The sequence below is a fragment of the Mastacembelus armatus genome, chromosome 11 (assembly GCF_900324485.2).
Source record: "Mastacembelus armatus chromosome 11, fMasArm1.2, whole genome shotgun sequence".
NCBI lineage: Eukaryota > Metazoa > Chordata > Actinopteri > Synbranchiformes > Mastacembelidae > Mastacembelus > Mastacembelus armatus.
This window is the reverse complement of record NC_046643.1, coordinates 15,857,906-15,873,294: the sequence shown is the minus strand read 5'-3', so window position 1 is coordinate 15,873,294 and position 15,389 is coordinate 15,857,906. Positions and strand designations below refer to the sequence as shown.

The 15,389-nt window shown below is 37.2% G+C and overlaps 2 protein-coding genes across 3 annotated transcripts; one reads left to right on the top strand and one right to left on the bottom strand.

The window, feature by feature from the left end:
- Nucleotides 1-3,031: 3,031 nt before the first annotated feature.
- Nucleotides 3,032-8,616, bottom strand: tmem268 (transmembrane protein 268). Of its 2 annotated transcripts, XM_026299529.2 has the most exons (9): nucleotides 8,401-8,616; nucleotides 6,747-6,873; nucleotides 6,428-6,522; nucleotides 6,190-6,297; nucleotides 5,624-5,776; nucleotides 5,305-5,415; nucleotides 4,636-4,725; nucleotides 4,185-4,403; nucleotides 3,032-3,595 (listed from the first exon to the last, which is right to left on the bottom strand). In XM_026299529.2, exons 1-9 carry the CDS (start codon nucleotides 8,404-8,406, stop codon nucleotides 3,431-3,433), a joined length of 1,074 nt encoding a protein of 357 aa, XP_026155314.1. In that variant the 5' UTR covers nucleotides 8,407-8,616; the 3' UTR covers nucleotides 3,032-3,430. The 2 variants fall into 2 exon arrangements, with proteins under 2 accessions (XP_026155314.1, XP_026155315.1); XM_026299530.1 differs by lacking the exon at nucleotides 8,401-8,616 and having other exon boundaries at nucleotides 6,428-6,460; nucleotides 6,747-6,869.
- A 1,110-nt stretch (nucleotides 8,617-9,726) lies between these two features.
- Nucleotides 9,727-14,762, top strand: neu1 (neuraminidase 1). Its single transcript, XM_026300977.2, has 6 exons — nucleotides 9,727-9,995; nucleotides 10,390-10,579; nucleotides 10,737-10,999; nucleotides 12,196-12,378; nucleotides 12,903-13,122; nucleotides 13,259-14,762. The coding sequence occupies exons 1-6, from the start codon at nucleotides 9,921-9,923 to the stop codon at nucleotides 13,477-13,479; spliced, it is 1,152 nt and encodes a 383-aa protein (XP_026156762.1). The 5' UTR covers nucleotides 9,727-9,920; the 3' UTR covers nucleotides 13,480-14,762.
- The last annotated feature ends 627 nt before the right edge of the window (nucleotides 14,763-15,389 follow it).

Below are 15,389 nucleotides of genomic sequence, written 5' to 3'. Positions count from 1 at the left end.
ATACTATTGTAATTATAATTATTATACATATTTGTACCTCTATTTATCAAACTTCTCAGAAATAATAATGAAATAAATGAATGTCCACTCAGCATAGAGACATTAAATAAAACGTAAAATAACTAACTTCCCTGATCACGTGTTCAAAGTAACCTTATCTGAATGATTCTTTTTGCTTCTGATAATAAATTATGATCTTACTTATGATATCTTGTACAGTCGCCCCAAACCATGTCTTTGTGTTACTTATTAGGCTACGTTTATGCTGTTGAGAATAAACCTCTCAGCCTAAGTGAATCAAAACCATGCAAGCTCTCAGACTTGCAAGTGAAGAGAAGTTTGGTAAATAGATTTTATTGACAAGGCAGTAGTTTGATATTGTGGGAAATATGCTTATTATCTTTCTTGCAGACAGGTAGATAAAAACGTTGATAACTCCATGTTACCCTAAATAGAAAGTTAAGGCCAGTAGATGTTGGCTTAGCATAAAAACTGGCAATAACAAAACAGACTCTGTCCAAAACTGACAGAATGTGGCTGCTGGCAAGTTGTTTTTACAATTCAGTCTTTGTACACAATTTAAAATAAGGGAATTAATTAGTACCTTTTATAGGTGGTTTTAGGTGGTCTTTGTCACAGTCCGGTCTTTGTGCAAACCGACTGCTGACTGTAGTTTCCTGTTTATCTGTTTATCAATTTTCTCATCTAACTCTCAGCAAGAAAACAAATATATTTCCCCAAAAGTTGACTTTTTTGTTTAACGTGTGAATAGAGGTAAAGGTTTTTACCTTTATCTTACATCTTAGTGCAGTTTTGATAAATACATGCTCCTTATATGTATAACTGATGCAGTGATACTTAAGTGTTAAAAGAGAAAATGAAGTGCTGTTTAGTATTATTATTGTACAGAAGGCTCAGGCAGTGGGTGTGTGTGTCTACTAAATAGATCACTCTAGCATATCTAGTTTATACAGCGATAGGCTGCATCTCCCTGTGTGCTTTAGGACTGTGCTCAGCAACATGAACCACTGTCTGCTATACAGCTGGGAGATGTTTTCCTCATTTTCTTTTCATTTTTGGTTTGGTTTTTTGCTTGTACAGTAAATGCAAGGGGTTGCTTGTTCAAAGAGCCAAAAATGACCTGTGCACATGTGGTTCTCTTGGGATTATTATAATTATGTTCATGACTGTGTTGCACATGCATTGGTTGTTTCTGACTTCAGTTGTTTGAGTAATGAATAAAAGACTAATTTGGGGTTGTGAACGATGCAGTGGAGCAGACGATGTCTCATTCTTGAAGGTCTGTTTTTTCACCTCTCAGTCTCCATCCTATCAGTCTCTCTCTGGCCTCTCTCTCCTCATCACTAAGGTGCTATTTATAGTTGCCCCGTTTTCTCCCTCTCTGTCTCGTTTTCCTCTCTGACAGAGTATGAGCTATGGTATCTCTCATGATCTTATGTTTAATCACAGAAGATCTTGCAGGTTGGTGTTTTACATCTGTTAATTTTTCTACATTATGGTCACAATTGCTTTGGTGCATCTGTGCCACATAAAAATAATTATGCTTTCCCATTCAGTCACTATACAAAGCTAAATTTAAGCTCACTACAGCATTGCTATTCTAAACATTTCAAACCATACTTCTGTGTCTATGCTGCTTCTATACATATACATATACATATACATATACATATATGCAGTTACAGAGAACCATGTATTGTTTATTTAGAGTCTTAAGTTCCATATTCATTCTATTTAAGCTTGGTTTTTGGTCCCTACCAACCCACATGTTCTTCTCACCAGCTAGTCATTAACTGTGACTAGATGTGTTTTGTTGAGCAGGTAGTGTTTTTTTTTTTTTTTTACTGAAAACTGCTGCTTGCTGCTTTGAGAATGGTTGGACTGAGCCAAAAAATTAAAATTACCAGCTGGACAGCAAAGCAATGAGCTGTAACTCATCATGAAGTTCAGTAGAGCTGTGGGTGGCTGCAGATTCAGGTGCTAATTCTCTCTAGGGTCATCATTATGACAGAGTCTTTACACATTGCGTGTGCATGTGCAAGGGTATCCTGAATGTGATCAGGTTTTGGGACTAACACATTCTTCTGGTTACGTATTGCACATATAAGAACCATATCCAGGTCCAGCTGGAGCAGACTGGCAGAAGCTAGGATACTGTTACATGCAACAGCTTACCCAAATTTCTGACTATTCTTTGTCATGGTTTAACTTTGTTCTTAACTCTGTGTTCTATATAAATATTGATTATAGATATTTTAAATATAATTATAAGTCTGTTAAAAGTGAAATATAGATCCAAACTATCTGGCCAATGGGTAGTAGGTTGGAGGGAGAAACTAAAGGTGGGAGTCCAGCCAGCCTGTGTGTGCAGGATCACAGATGGCAATTTAGCCTCCTGAGGAGAGCCAGCATCTCTGAGATCATTTAACTTGGCCTCACGCTGCACGTCTCTCTCCTCCATCACACAGTCCCAGCTTCCCCTGGGTTGGCCATGCTGGTTGTCTTACTGTGTGTGTTTGTGTCGTCCTGCAGCTTCCTCACAGGGCTGTCATCTCAGCCGCAGCATCAGGACTAAAGGATGATCACTGGTAATGTTAGGCAATGCTACGAATATAAAGCCTCCTGCAAACACAAATACATAGATAACTAATCCACCTACACACATAAAACTGTAGCAGCAAGAACTCACAGTTTCTCTGTGTTTCTGCTGACATTATAGCCAAGAAACCCTGTTTCTGCTCCATTACACAACTGCAGCAAGTTGTCACAAGACAAAAAGGTTTAAAATCCACAGTTAATGTATTTAAACAAATACATATTTAATGAAAAATCATAATCTGTAATATTAGTGGTATTTTGAGACCTCAGATGATTATAAAATGTGCAGTGTTTTTCTGGTAAATATGAAGGAGTTTATGTATAAGGCAGCATAAAATAGAAATACTCAAGTAAAGTACAAGTAGGTCAAAATTGCACGATACAATATTCTAGCTGAGCCACCACATCAGTGACAGTGACAAATAATTTAGAATTTATTGCAAATCACAGGGATCTTTATGTTTATTTGGGCAAATAATTTAAACCGCAGTATCTGGTGATTCTCATGTATACAAGAGGACAAATATTGTTTGACAGCAGCTGGATGTACCTGTTCTAAGTGTGACAGCATTTGCCAGGGTGCAAATGGATGAAATTCAGGTTGTACAAACACGGAGTTGGCATAAAAACAGCAGCAGAGGATGGACAAATAGCGCCATGCTCTAAACAGTCGTCCATCCTATTAGAATGTACTTGAACAAAAGAAAATGCTCCGTTATGTCAGTTTGTCTGGGTGCAACATAAAGGTTTTTAGAAAACACAGTCAGTTTCCTGTGCTGGGTTGCTGGTTTGTCACTGACCAGCCATGTTATCAAAGAATCTGTTTTTTGACATACTGGCAAAGACAAAAAGGGGCAGTGGTGCAGTGATTTGTTGGAGTTTGTAGGCGGTGACGTGACGATCCCGACAGCCTCTCAGACACCAGCAACTTTACATAAACTGCACTGTAGGTCATCAGAAGCTGGTACGCTTTAGCCTGAAAAAAATAAATAAATATATATATATAAATGTAAAAAATACATTTCTACGTGTATATTTTAATAATGTATTTTTGCAAAGTACTAAATGCCTATAATTTCCAGTCATTATCAATTTATCTAACGAACCTAAATTTCTCAAATAATTGCTTGGTCTCTCCACAAAACTGAGACATTTCTTAGAACTCAAACATCTTCACTTTGAGAAGCTGGAAGTGTTTTTCAGTTTTATTTGTCAAAATACTGACAAATCGATTATCAAAATAGTTGCTAATTAATTTTCTTGTGATCAACTGATCGATTATTGACCCTAATCTTGCTAACAGCTCTTATGTCCAGTTACACTTAAAAAATAAATCAATAGCAAATGCAAACTATAAGTTTTGTCTCACATAAGACAGAATAATCTCCTGTTTTTATATTTTGATGGAGTGTGCCCTTAAAACCTTTGAACAGTTATGGCTGGAGTTTATATGTATTTCAGTTTCTTCTTGTGTATGATTAATATGTAGTTAACACTGTTAATGTGTCTGAGGCTTAAATAAATGCCCTCAGCATGAGGTCCTGAAGAATCATGTCTTCTCTTGCCTGAGCAGATAATGATGCGTCAGGGACAAGGCTGTAGTTGGTGGTGATTTTGGTGTTCTCCCGCTGGCTGGATGAGGCGCTGGAGGCTGTGTCCTCATTTCGCAGCAGAGGCCTCTGTTCGTCCATGTCCTGCTCCACATCCGATTCACCGACCTCGGGGTCGACAGCGCTGACTTCGGTCACAAGGACAAGATGCGACATTTTCTTCTTCAGTTTGTTCTGGTGAAAGTGTAGATCATTTTAAATTCTTTCTCTTACCGAAAATGAAAGCTATGAAATGTGATGCTCTCGTTCAAAGGCTAAATTTTTATTTCTGTTTAGAAATAAAAAATCTTAAGAGCACATGGAATTATGTTTCTATTGTTTTCAAGGAAGAACAAACATGAAAGTGCTAGAAAAATCAATAAAGCAGGTGAATAAACAGAGTGACAGATGTTCTTGGGTCACTCACCTGAGTGTCATTTGCCCCAAAACTGCACTCCTCTAAAGTTTCAGCCAGAGCACTCAGACAGCGGGAAATGTCCCAGTACACAAAGTACAACTGCAGATTGACATAAAGATAAAAATAGCGATATTAGCACCTGCCACAGCCAAATGATTAAAATTCAGTTCTTTCTGATGTACTAGTCTGGTTCCAAAACCACCTAATCACCACCCACATTAAAATTTGGACTTTTATTATAAAAACACATTATTGATTGCATAAATCGCTTTACACCAACATGACAACTGAAAATACACTACAGTACAAGCCATATTTGCTATTTTTACTCCATGGAAGCCAATTTTTTAACATTCTCAAATTACTTTATTAGTTATTACTTTATTTTTTCTTTTATTTCTGAACTCAAATGTCTTTATTCTTTAAACAGAATCTTCCCCTTTAGTGAAAATCTGCTTATTTCTTCTACTTACTACACAGTGTTTAACATTATGATACATGTAAGTTAGACATATATTGAAGATAAATGTTGTGCTGTTTATTGTAGACTATAAACCCACACAGGTTCTGGCCCTTTGGTCAATAAAACTGATAGATCACTTTTAAAAACTCAACTATTTTCTCGTCTTGCATCACTCATGTTTGGCAGGCGAGTGTGACTGATTTTAGAAGAACAACCTGCATGTTTCCAGTGCAGTTCTGCATCCAGTCGCCCACGGCCACCAACAGCTTGTATTTCACCATCCTCTCATTCACCTGGATTAACCGAACATCTAAATTCATGTTGATCTGAAGGAACAGGCATATAAACATGTATGAAAATAAATTAAACACCGAGACATGAAATGTTGCAATTGCTGATTAGTAAAAGGAAGTTTTGATTTCAAACTCCAAAGTAAAATGTATGTAAGATCTTCCCTGCTGGGGGTGATTGTGCCATAATCACATTATTAATATGAAATTGACAATTTTCATATAAAGTACAGTTCCTATTCACCTTCTTGTTACTGTGGTGCAGGACAAAGATGATAGCTGTGGTGAAGAAGATGGAGACCAGGCTGACAGAGAGACAGAGGAGCCAGTACTCGCTGACACTGATGTAGAGATGGAGGGTGGAAAACACGGCACACCACACCACAATGTAGAGCACCTGGTGGAAGGAGAGGGTAGGTTGTGCATATTCACAAAGGTAGAAAAACATAAATATTCCTAGTAACAGATGGTAAGTAATTAGTAGTTCATGCAAAATCCATGGAGGTGCAGTACATGGTCAATAAAAGCTAAGGCTTGATCTGCAGCCATTCTCCAATTATCAACACACACTCAAACATGGGAAAAAAATACTGGATATCTTGGAATCTTCAAACATTTTTTATCTTATCTGTCTCTTGTAAGTCCCTCAACTTCATAGAAATGTTATATCAGAAGAGTGACCAATAAAAGCAAACCAAAAGTAAAGTAGCATCAAGGAATAAAGTGTAAATAAAAAAAACAGTGGGAGGTAGAACTGTAGTGGAATGAAGAGGAAATGAGGTACAGAGGTAGAGAGATGGACAATCATACCGGTGTCATTATGAAACGAAAGAGCGCTGAGTTGAAAACCATGTATCTCCTGACTGAGGGAATGTCCAGTGCCGTCCGCAGTGGAGCCTCCATGTCTCCAGCTGGAATCTAACATGAAAAAAAAAAACAAATAAAACCAACAAGTTAGCAGCCTGAATTAAACGCAGATCAAAGTAAATTTTTCTGACTGTGGCAGTGCACCAGCAGGATAGTTGTCTGTGTATAAGTGTGTGTTGACCTGAAAGCCTTCATTCTCCAGTTTGGTGTGGCACTGAGACAAATCAAAACAAGGGTTTAACACTGAACAGCTTGGCATTGCCACAACACACTGACCTGAGAGTGAGAGACAGAAATAGTGAGAGCAGTCCACAGCAAATTGATACTAAATAGATGATACTGATAAATAAGACAGACAGACAGACAGACAGACAGACAGACAGACAGACAGACAGACAGACAGACAGACAGACAGACAGACAGACAGACAGACAGACAGATAGATAGATAGACAGATAGATAGACAGATAGATAGATAGATAGATAGATAGATCGATTACCATTTAACCAGTTGGTTTTGTTGCTGGTGGCCTGTGACTGTGCGTTGGTTATACTGATATTAACATCCACATCACTTTCCTCCGTCAACTGACAAGTTCCATTTTTGTTCTCCATTATTTCCTGTTCCTGAAGTAAAACAGCCAGTGTTTAACTAAGAAGGGAACATTTTTGGTTAAATAGTAAAACATATAGATGAAACATCCAGTCGTTCCATGTAATGGCAGTGCAAATATGACCAGAGCAATATAAACAGATGATTCAATTCTATGATAACATCCAGTTTATTATACAGTCAAAAAAGAACATATTTGAAACATGAGTGGTATTAGCTCATCTGAGCAGTGGGGACATTTGGAAACCACTGTCCTAACACAGAGGTTAGATAAGTCACGTTTGAAGGAGAAAAATCTTCATGCCACACCAGTGAAATTTATGGAATGTATTTCAGGAAAGCCACAGCATTTTTCTCTGATAATCATTTTCAAATTGTATTGAAGTAGGTAAATAATACAATTTATCTCAAAACCTGCAGGAAATTTCAGCACTTTTGCTTTCAGGTTTGATGGCCTTACTGCAATACAGAGGTAATGGTGTTTTCTTCATTAAAAGGCTATTACCCTCTTACTTTGTAGATTAAGTCTGAAGGAGTACTTAAGTGAATTTACATTTTTATGAGCCTACAGAGTTGACAATATCTTACTAGTATTGCAGAAAAATGTTGACAATGTAATGTTTTAGCATGGCAGTGTAGCTGGGTCTGGGTCATATCACTATGCACTGTACTTTAAGAGAAACCCATCTCAACACAGCACACATGACATACTTCCTCTGATCCTGCCAACAGTCTAACGTATGTGATAGAAGCAAAACGAGGAAATAAACACACAAAACAATATACGTGCTATTTATAGAGAAAACTGGTTGTATGTGCAGGTCCTGTTCCATCCCACACTCCTTCCTGCCTGCGACAAAGCCACATTTTACCACTGAAGTATGAAAAGTCAACACTGCAGTCATGGTCCCAAATTTAGTATAACCGCTGTTTCGACTCTCTTTATACACAAGCTCCCAACTCTGCTTTCATTTTCATTTTTAACTCCTTACCTGTAAATTATATCACACCAGAACAGTTTATCATTGTAGACTTATTCTGCTCAATGAGGCGCATAGAAAAGGGAGAAGAAAAAAGTGCTGTTCATCTGGGCAAGCAGAAGGCTGAGTTGTTGCACAAGCAGCGTCTTCAGCTTTTCAGTGGTAAAAAGCGGAAACAGCATAAGTATCAGGAGCCCATTATCAAAAACACAACTCACTATCTTCTGTCTCATCTCTTACTTGAAAATGACTTCCTGTCTGTTTGTCTTGTTTATCTAAACATTTTGAGCTTACTATCATTCGCATTTGAGAAGCTTAAAGAACTTTCACATATTTATATATTTTGTTATAGAAATAGTTACAGCTCAGTTACAGGACCTGCACCAGGGGAAGCCCTTATGCCACATTTCTTTGCATTCAGGTTTGTTTGCATGACATGGCCCAACATGTTTGTTTTCAGTGATTCACTCTGAGCCAATGAAACCTTAAAATCAATATCAAGTAAACCAAAACAAGTGACATAAAAAAAGTCTCTATATTACATGATTAAAGACATCTTACCTGCATTTCAACCAAGCTGTGATTAATCTATTCCCTCGCCAGTCCTGTTGTAATCCTTTCCAGAAAACATTTCCACACTTCCAGTAATTACTTCACAGCAGCGTATGTAGCTTGTGGCGTATGTTAGTTTCTCATTCAAATGAATTTATTTCCTACTTCTCTCTCTCTCTCTCTGTGCTTCTCTCTCTCTCACAGCGTGTGACTTGGATCTGCTCAGCCTCATGACTGGAGGAATGTGTCTTGTAGTTCTCAGCTCAATGCACACACACAAGAAAAAGGATAGACGGTCTTAGTTCATCCACTTTAAATATGCAGAGGTAAGTTAGGAAAGTGTATTAAACCTGAACAGGTGGGATGTGATTGTGATTGTTTTCTCAAAGGTAGAAAATGTTAGTGTTCTTAGAAAAATGTATAATAAAAGAGATGTGGTTATTTTAAGGTATTTAAGGAGAACAACCATTTGTTTTCATTGGCATCATGTAGCAGCTTTACAGGAATTGTTACACATTAACTGATATCCAGTAATAGTAGTGGATCAATCGAGGTCATATAAGAGATACACGTTCATACATACATGCTTCCCCCGACTCTACCATCTCATGACAGATATGGCATATTAACACAGGACTGCCATCTCCTTCAGATCCCCAGAGTTCACTCAATATCTGCACATGGACACATCCTTTCAAATAAATATTTTTAATCTTAGCCCTAAAACCCAAATCTTAATCTTAGAATACTGTCCAGGTTTCTCTGGTCAGTGTGTCTTAAGTTGTTTTAGGTAAATTCTGACCCCATGTGGACAAAAGCAGGAAGTGTATTTGGAATATTGAAAAAAAGTGCATAAATGAATTACACTAAACTGCATTCATCTGGGGACAACATTTATGTAAAATATAGACACAGGTTGAAATGAAGTTCTTCCCCAGCTCATCTTCCATCTCTGGAAAGAAGAGCCACACATATGAAGCATGTGCAACAAAGATTATTTGAAAACTGATTAGCTGCATTAATGTGCATACAAATACAACGCATTATTTATCATGTCTGTAAAAAGAAACCTTACATAGGTAATATATAAAAACCATGTATACAGCACGGAGCAATCCAATCTTATAAAACTAAACAAAATAAGAAGAGTAAAGGAAAAAAATACAACTTAAAATACAAACAAGATAAAATAAAGACAATTGTATATTAATAAATGATAGTTATTATATAAAATAATATACAGAGTGTAATTGTAAATGTACTTAAAAAAATGAAAATAATCTTTGGTCTTGTATTTCCTCTTTTATTTTGGAACGTGATACTGGTCATGTGACGCCCTCCTTGGTCATATGACAAAGTAAGGTAGCTGCTAAGTTTTGGATCCCGATGTGGACGAGCAGAGAGAGGAATTTCCTCGTTTATTTATCTGCAGGTTTTTATTATTGTTGACTTTTTTGTATAGAAACAAACGGTTCTGTGTGATTTATCTGTTGGCGTAAAGGAAAAGCTTCTGAAGTCGCTGATCCAACATGGGGAAAGGAAACCGAGTCGCTGCAGTGTCGGTTCTTCTTTACGCTTCATTTGCTTCCTGTGTTGCTCAAATGGTACAGTGAAATGTTATTAGCTGCACAAATATCACAATATAACACAGTTTTAGAAGCTTAGTGGCATCGACAAACGAGGGATTTGTAGTTATAATGTTTGGAAACTTTCAGGAGTGTTGAGGACGCTTGATTTCAGTGATAAACTTTTAAAACTTTAATACTTCTCTGTTATTTCGTCCAGTCTTTTGCGTCCCTTTGTAGCTTTTTATTAGAAAGTAAAGCTTTTGCAGCCTTGTGTTTAAGATTTAACAAAAAAAGTGAAAGTTTCTGTTTTCTGATTGAGTAACCTGATGCATGTTGAAGGGTTGATTCTTGCCTGAACTGGTTTTACACACAGATAATGCAGCTCTTTCTCTTTCTTTTCTTCACTATTCTGTCTTTCTCTTCCGCCCAGATCGACCCTCTGCTGTATGAGGAGCAGCTGCTGTGGGTGAGTGGAGCCCAGGGACAAGTTAACACCTACAGGATCCCACTACTGACCTTCACCCCCAAAGGAAGTCTGCTGGCTTTTACTGAGGCCAGGAAATTTTCATCCAGTGATGTGGGAGCAAAGTTTATTGCAATGCGGAAGTCCACTGACAAAGGCAGGACCACCCAGGCGATCACACCCACACAAATCGCAGTCTGGGAGTAAAATATAAAATAATTAATGCAAAAACTTCATATATCTGAAGAGTTGTAGTTAAAGTAAAAACTAGATTGTTCTCTTGCTTTATTCCTTATCTCCTTTCATCCCTCCAGGAGCCACCTGGTCCCCGACCACCTTTATTGTCAATGATGGTGTGACAGACGATGGTCTGAACCTGGGCTCAGTGGTGGTGGATGAAGAAGTGGGCTCAGTGATTCTGATCTACACCGTCTGCTTCCACCTCTACTACTGCAGCCCCTCCAGCACCATGATGGTGGAGAGCATGGACGATGGGGACAGCTGGAGCCACCCCAGAAACCTCTCGGTCCAGCTCGGAGTCAAGAGCTTTTCTCCTGGACCGGGCTTTGGCATCCAGGTGGGAGAGAGATAGGATAACATGTGAGAATCCACAGCTCAGATGTTTTCTAGCTGTAAAGTAAGCTAATGTTTAAGCTAGCATTTATGTCACATTGTTTTCACTTATTATAAGCCACTAACAAGAAGTTAGTCATTCTGGTCATGTGCTCGCAGTGATTGTAGGTGTTAAAGTGAGGCAGACTTCTCTGTGGTTTATAAAGTAAAGTTGAGTCACACATTTGTGTCACTCCGTTGCAGAGATAGTATAATTATCTTTGTAAAACTGAACTTTGTATTAATACTGTAGGCACTGAATTTGACTGATCCCCATAAATAAACTTTTAAATTAAGGAGTGAGAACTAGAAAAGTAGAATGAACAGGTTTTTAATGCAAGTCAGCAACATGTGTCAGCTACTTTAGAGATCTGGCTGTCAGCAGTTTGATTTGTCAGTTACCTGCCCAAAGTACCTGCTGTAAGGGCAGGTATCTAATAGCTGCAAGCACATGCAATTTAAAGTGTCAGAGATGGAAGTATAGAAACCCTTGGCAAATGATACCACCCTCAGTGACACGCTATCTATAAAAAGGAGCAGCCATCGCAATTTTAACCTGAACAGGGAGATAAATGACATTTGTATGCTGAAGGTAAAGGACTGAAATGTGCTGTTGTTGGCATGGAAACCTTTTGAAATTAGACAGTTCAGCATTGATAGAAAGTCACACATTTGCACAGGAATTGTACTTATGTACAATTTTTATTTATTTGTATTTAACGTTTTTGTTTCTTGTAATTTACGTGAACATTTATATTTCATGCTACTTTACTTTTACTTCACTACATTTCAGAGGGAAATATTACATTTTATACTTGACTCCATTTACCAGACAGTTATAGCTGCTAGACAACTAAAGCCTCTACACACCCACATAGGTGTTTTCAGTAACACTGGCTGATATGACCTCTAGTCAGGCATTCTAGTCTACATACCATCAATATGAAGTAATCAATAGGATATTTAAACAAGCTCAGCATTGATTGTGTTAAACTTTCACGATGTAAATATGGTTGTGTTTAAATTGCCTCTTCGGATGTGAACCTTATTAAATTCTTTCATGTTATTAGAATTAATTGGACGTGTAGCGATTTGCAGAGTTTCTGTTTTAGTATGTTTCTCTGCACTTTTGTTCATGGTGCTTTGTGTTTTTCACTTCAGAAGCGCTATGACCCAGCAAAGGGGAGGTTGGTGGTTTGCGGTCATGGAACAATAGAGGGTGATGGCGTTTTCTGTATCCTGAGTGACGACCATGGCCGTAACTGGTACAATGGTGCAGCACTGAAAAGCATCCCCTACAACCAGAAGAAAAAAGCACAGGATTTCAACCCCGACGAGTGCCAGGTACATTTTCAGTTGTTTCTAAAAATGTTTTGTATCTCACATGATAATCGTTACCTCGGTCCTGACAGCTCATTGAAGTCACATTACACTGTTGACATGAGCTGCGAGTGCTATATATATCATATTGCTGGAATATCACAACTGCTTAGTTTGAATGTTACCTCATACAACAGGCAAATATTCTTCTCAAAAATGAGCTAAAAATATTGTATGTGTCAGGTGAACAGGAATACAACTCCAAATTAATGCTAATGTTGCTTTGTGTAACCTGGGTATATGAATGGGAAATTGTTAGCTATATCAACTCTTTTATTGCAGTTTATCAATGATTGTTATGGAGCCCTTCAAAAAGCAAGTATTGCAGTTTTGAACTTTAGATTTTAAAACTCCAACTGCAGTCATGCATTCACTACAATCATACCAAGGTTTCATAGTTAGATCACTAACTTAGTTTAACATCACTCATTTCTAAAGCACAAAGCATTAGACAGTTTCAAATTTAACCCTTTCCTGTCCATCTGTAGCCGGTTGAGATGACAGATGGCAGCATTGTCATTAATGTGCGGAACCAGAACAACTACCACTGTCGGTGCCGTGTGGTGGTACGCAGCCGAGATGGAGGATTGTCCCTGCCAATAGATGATCTATACTTTGACTATGAGCTAATAGATCCTGTAGTAGCAGCTGGAGCTCTGCAGAAAGATGGAGTTATGTACTTTACCAACCCCTCCAATGAGCAACACAGTAAGAACCCTTAATAATCTCTACTCCTTTCGTACACTTTTGTCAGTAATGAAAAAGTAGCAGCTCTATAAAGACTCTTAAAGACTCACAGTCAAAAGATTGTTTCATCTCTAATGTGCATACTAACTTCTTACAGGAGTTAACCTAACCTTACGCTGGTCGCTGACCGATGGCAAATCTTGGGAGAACAAAACTGTTCAGATATGGGCTGGGCCAAGTGGCTATTCTTGCATCACATCGCTGGACACTGGTTCACCAGAGGACCGCAAGTACATCTTTGTCATCTATGAGAAGGGCCACAGGGACTATGATGAGACTGTCTCAATTGCCAAGATCCACCTGTATGGTGGCTGGTAGAGCACGAGTACAAGGAAAGACCATAGCGACCACTGATTTTTTTTTTTTTTTTTTTTTTTTTTTTTAAATACTCTTGTTTGTAAAAAATGTTTAATAGAAAATACACCTGCTGTATTGACTGTTTTATTTTCCCATATTCAAAGCTGAAGGGAAAAGGAGAGAGAAGGTTGTTTACTCTCGCAACTTACTCAGGAAGAAATAAGACGTTTTAAACTTAATTTATGGTGATTAATATGGGAAATTAAGATTAACATTGAAATGTGTTGATGAAGCTATCTTTTTATCTTTGTGTTCTCTAAAAGACCCACAGTTAAGTCACACGTCTCATCCATTTGTCCAGTGTATGTTCTGTTTAAAATTTGCACAACCCCAATATGTTTTGACTTCTTTCACCCTACATAAGAGAATGTATTTAAGTAAGTCAGTGTTTGAGAAGATAAATCTAAAGAATATTTTACAAAATTGCACTAGTTTCCACAGAAATTAAATCATATTGTCATGTAAATATTGATTGTTATAAAGTTACCAACATGTCATTTTAAATGTGATACTATACCAAAGTATCACATCAGTTTTTGATAGACAGGGAGACTAATGTTTGCTTTGGGAAACATAAAATGAAAAAAATGTTAATGCTATGTACATTTTTTGATAGATGATCTATCATTGACCAACTGACAGATTCACTCTATTCTTAGTACAGGTGCAAAATTATTCCTATTTGCTCAGATAATGTACTGTGGCCTATTTTAAACTCTCATATGGGTTTGTGCTTGTAATTATGAAGATTTTATTCCCTTTATTATGATATGTATGCCATGAGTTCATGCTAACTGAAATTTGCCCTGCCTTTGTAAAACCATAAATGTGTGAAATTATGGTAATAGCCTTTTTTGTGTAAGAGAATGTGCTTGAGTGTCCTCTAATAATTCAAAACTGGAATTCAAGTGGTTATTAGAAGGAATCATTACAAGGAATCATTAGAAGGAAAATAGAAGGAATCATTACAAAATGTGCATGTAAGCATAAAGAGGGAAGTACATAATGTAGATGAAGTATCCTATTTTGTACTTTTGCAATATGTATTCTGACATTTTCTAATCAGTCTGAACTCCACTCTGCTCAGATTTGGATGATAGACCTTCACTTCAACTGTCTGGTCCATTTTTGCCCTGTATTACCAGCACTGGACACAGGGTGACATTGTTTTAATTATGTCTGTACTGAATTGGAAAAACAAATCTATCTGTATTGTCTTTGGAATAAATAAATGATTCAGAGCAGTTGTATGCAGTTTTATTCACTGTGGGCACAGCCAAGAAGACTGGCAGTGTCATTCATGATTGAAGCAAAGAACTCACATTTTTCCTGAGCAGCAATTGATGCAGTAAAAACGAATTCAGTACTTTTCTCATCAAAGTCTATATAAAAGTGTCATTGTTTTTGCTCAAATGATTAGAGATAATATATGCACCAAATAAGTATTTTGAGTAACTCCTTACAACACAATAGAAGAAAATGACTTGATTTAAACCAGAGTTGAGTTAAAAATAAGTTTACAATTAACAAATCTGTACTGGCAACATTAATTCTATTGTATATGTGTGTTCAAGGAAATTTACAGTAAATTTTTAATAGTTTTCAATAGTCGGTTTGGGATATGAAGCAAAGTAAATCATGAATTGTCTTGCACTTATGTCCTTTTTTTTATAAATTCTTTTTCATTCCTCAAAAAGAAAAATCACAATTAAAATAATCTTTATGGCACCTTTAAGAGGTATAAAGAAAGTGTATAAATTATATTTTATATGAGAACAGTCTACACTTATGTCAATTCATATCCCTCATGAACATTAGTTAAGTTTATGGCGCTTTTTAAGAAAATAAGTGTCGCATTTGTCTCGCACTGT